The sequence below is a fragment of the Helobdella robusta genome (genome assembly GCF_000326865.2).
Source record: "Helobdella robusta unplaced genomic scaffold HELROscaffold_24, whole genome shotgun sequence".
Classification (NCBI taxonomy): Eukaryota; Metazoa; Annelida; class Clitellata; order Rhynchobdellida; family Glossiphoniidae; genus Helobdella; species Helobdella robusta.
Genome location: NW_008704261.1, coordinates 419,589 through 424,197, shown reverse-complemented (window position 1 = coordinate 424,197; position 4,609 = coordinate 419,589). Strand labels below are relative to the sequence as shown.

The window sequence follows — 4,609 nt, the reverse complement described above, 5'->3', positions numbered from 1 at the left end:
ATCGTTCACCAGTTCACTCATCTTCATCGTCTTCGTCATCATCACCACCTGGTTATTCTGGTATGCCATTGGAGTGCTGATTGACGAAGATATCAGTAACTCACTGTTTGGAGTTTATCATACCGAGAGCGTTCCTATGTGACGAAGTTCTCTGTGCGTGTGTGCGTGCGTGTGTTTGTATGTGTGTGTTTGTGTGTGTGTGATGTGTGTGATTTTGTTAGTGGCTTTAAGTTTCTAGTTGTAGTTTTATTAATGACATTAAATGATGCTAGTGTGAAGTGTTCAATTTTTTTCTCTGTTCCTTTTTTTGGTTTTACTGAGTGAGTGAATGAATGAATGAATGATTGAAGGAATGATTGAAGGAATGGTTAAATGAATGAATGAATATTGAATGGATAAATGAATGAATGAACGAACGAATGAATGAGTGTGGTTGAGGTTATTGTTAATGTCATCACAGTTGATATTTTTATTGTTGGCTTTTCAGCTGAAGCATATTAAGTGCTGCACTCTATATTCATCTTATAAACTTCTTTTGATAACATTAATTTCTTACAATTTTAAATTTTTTTTAATTTTAATTTCATGAAAATTTATTTTAACAAAATGACTGTTATTTATTATTATTATTTTTAATGGAATTATTTTTAAAATTTGTTTGCTTTTTGAGTAGAGTGCTATTTGCATTATTTTAGTACATATATATGGCTCTTTCTATATAAAAATAATTTTAAAAAGACATTTATTAATTCGTTCAGTTATTCATCTAGTCATTCATCCAGTTATTCATTCAATCATTCATTCATTCATTCATTTATTCATTCTTTCATAATAAATGAAAGTTTTATGAAAAAGTTAGTATCATAATAAATATTAGTTATCATTTTTTTCCAGTATTTCTAAATTTTATTTTCTTTCATCGTATATGAAAGCAGATACACTTTGCTTCTATATTTTCATTGTCTGTCTGTCTGTCTGTCTGTGAATGCGTGTGTGTATGGTATGCGTGTGCGTGTGTGTATATGCGTACGTGTGTTTGTGTGTGTGTGTGTGTATGCGTTTCATTTTTATATATGAATTAAATAAATAGAAATAAATATAGATATAAATGTATTTTTATTTTGTCTATTCAATTTTTTTTTGTTTCAATGATGTCTCCATGACTTAAATTAACTAACTGAAATTTATTTGTTAATAATACACTATAATAATGCATTTGTGTTATATAGACATATGTATATATATATATATATATATATATATATATATATATATAAATAAAATTTTATTCATTCATTGATTCTTTCTTTCTCCTTTTTTGATTACTCATTTTTTTACGGTCACCCGTTTATTCATTCAATCTTTATTCATTCATTCATTCACTCAATCATTCATTCAATCATTCATTCACTCAATCATTCATTCAATCATTCATTCATTCATTCGGATGAAAAAAATAATAAAAATTTACTATACCACAAAATGTTGTTTTTCTATCACCTTTATTTTTATACATATATCATTCCCTGTTCTCTCGTGGTTATATTCGACAGATACAATAAAATAAATATAACTTGTTTTTATGGAATCAACAGATATAACATCTATATATCAGTGGATCATATTGTGTGTGTGTGTGTGTGTGTATGTATCCATGTGTGTCTGTTGAATGTACGCGCGTGTGTGTGTGTGTGTGTGTTTGTGTGTGTGTGGTGCGTGTGTGTGTAAATAAGTAGTGTAAATGTGTTAAAGGCCATCATTGCTGGTTAGTATTTTTTGGTATTTGTTGTATTTATTAGAATTAGTTTTTTGTATAAGACTAAATGTGTTCGAGAAACTAATTATGTAGGATGTGTGCATGTGTTTGTGTGTGTGTGTGTGTGTGTGTGCGTGTGTGTGTGTGCGTGTGTGTGTGTGTGTGTGTGTACGTGTGGCGAGTCCAGTGTGTTTCTGAGAAATCTCAATATTGAATATGGGATGTGCTTAATTAAAAATAGATGAACGTGCGAATGAAGGAATGAATAAGCAGAAAAATGAATGAATGAATGAACAAGCATAAAAATGAATGAGTGAATGAATGTATAAATCGATGAATGAAGGAATGACTGAATGGGCAAGTGATTAGATGAATGGATGAACAAATGATTGAATAAATGAATGATTGAATGAATGAATGAACGAACGATCGAACATATACTAAACATAATACTTAACCCAAGGAATAAACGAGAGAATATGATGTTAGTGGAATGATTATTTGATGGAATGAAAGGTCAATAATTATATGAGTAAAATAAAATTATATTATTGTAAATATATATACATATATATATATATATATATATATATATATATATATATATATATATATATGTGTGTGTGTGTGTGTGTGTGTGTGTGTGTGTGTGTGTGTGTGTGTGCTTATCTGCTTGACAGGTTTAAAAAATATCAGCAATTAGTTATTTAGTAGTGTAAGAATAAAAAGAATTTCAAAATTTTAAAAATGTTCCGAAATAAAATTTTCATCTATGAATAGTTTTTGGTTAATTTTTTAAGAATGACGTAGAAATGAAAAAGTAAACAAACCAAAAAAAGACAAATCGATGCGCATTTTATTTCATAATTAAAATTTTTTTTTGTTATATATCCAGTTTGGCATTTAAAATATCGAGTATTATAAATGTTAATAAAAACAATTATAACGACAGAGATAATAACGAAACCATAAAAATATTAATAATTATTAGAATTATTATTATTTTATTATTATAACAATAATTATAATATAATTTGGAATTCGTACAAAGGAAACGTGTACATAATAATTATCAGCAGTAAAAATTATGAAAAAAAATTATTTTCGTAATAAAAAGACAAATTTCCAATGTGAATAGGATTTTATTTGTCATTGTTGGCATTGAAATCAATGGAAATTTCATATGACGATCACCGTTATAACGAACTTCTCTATATCGAAAAATACTTTTCAAGTACTCGCTGATTTTAAATCAAATTAATTAAATAAATTAATGCATTTTTTAACAAATAAAATATAAACAATCTAGATGATATGAAGAGAATAATAATAATAATAATAAATGTAAAGTGTGCGAGTGTGCGTGTGTGTGTGTGTAATATGTATATATATATACCTATATATATATAATATATATATATATATCAATATATATATATATATATATATATATACACGAATAAACAAATGCATTTTCACCGTATTAACATGCGTTTTAACGAATAACTCCACCCTCCAATATCTAATTGAAACATTTATGAACGTAAATTAAACAGAAAAATACAGGCAATAATAATAACAACAACAATATAAATATAGTGGAAAGTGAAAATAAATGTGAAACAAAAACTCTGAAGACGATTAATTAAATTCAAAATGGCGGTCCCTTGGCCTCGTCGTCCGGATATTGCAAAAGAAATGAAACGTCGAAAGATACTAAATCAACCAAGCTAACATCCGGATAATTAACATAAACCTTAGCCAGAACAAATGCGACGATCATAACGAAAAATAATAGCGTAACAAACATGGCGGTCATATCCAAGAATTCCCTCCTCGATCTATTATCTTTGGTCACTCGGCCGGAAATAAGACCGTCATTTCCGGTTTTTTCGCTGTCTGTTACTGATGATGATGAGTGTAAGGATGATGATAATGATGATGCCGACGCAAGTGATAGTAATGATTTTTTTGGCGTGTCTGATGATGATGATGATGATGTCGCTAATGATGTTGTTGTTGACGTTGCTGGCTGAATGGTGGCGTCGCTTAGTTCACTACTTTTTATATCTATGTTTTGTTTCTTGTATTTCCTATTATACTTTCTTTGCTTTGAGTTATCGTTATTACTGTTTATCGCACTGCCATTATGTTCATCATTATTTTTATTATTATTTAAACAATTATTATAATTAATATTATTATTTCTGAAATTATTATAGCCGAATTTTTTTAAATGATTGTAATAGTCATTGGTGTTATTGTGATCACTGCTTGACAGGTCACCATCATTATTATCTCTACTCACATCATCATCATCATCATCATCATCATCACAATCATCATTATTTTTGTTATTATGAGCATAATTATTAAAGTTATTAATAACAATATTATTATTATTATTAATTTTTTTATTCCTAAACCTTTTTTTATTACGTTGTTTAGTTGAGACTAGGTTCGCAGACGTTGGTGGGACTTGTTTCTCAGTTTTTAGTTTGTCGCCATAAATTTTTTCAACATTTTCGTCAACATTTTTGGCACTGTTGTTGTTGTCGCTGTTGTTGTTGTTGTCGTTGTTGTTGGCAACATTACTGCCAACATCTTGATTGTCGCAATCTTTTTTACTGCCACTTTCTTCAGCGTTGAAACTCTTCAACTCTTCAAGTAGAATGTACCATTGTTGTAACAGATCTGGACGTCGTGAATATATACAATAGTAGGCTGAATGTATCATTATATCAATGAAAAATAGATATATTTCAATCTGATATATTTCAAATAGGCATGTCAATAATAGTAGGACAATTATCATGATATCAGTATGGATGGATAGATAGATATATTTCAGTT

General features: G+C 28.4%; 1 protein-coding gene across 1 annotated transcript; it reads right to left on the bottom strand.

Moving 5' to 3' along the window:
• Positions 1 to 3,407: 3,407 nt before the first annotated feature.
• On the bottom strand, positions 3,408 to 4,493 carry HELRODRAFT_172545 (hypothetical protein; the record flags this gene model as incomplete). The annotated part of the gene is made up of 2 exons (XM_009019218.1): positions 3,408 to 3,897; positions 4,183 to 4,493. 2 exons carry the CDS (start codon positions 4,491 to 4,493, stop codon positions 3,408 to 3,410), a joined length of 801 nt encoding a protein of 266 aa, XP_009017466.1.
• Positions 4,494 to 4,609: the final 116 nt, after the last annotated feature.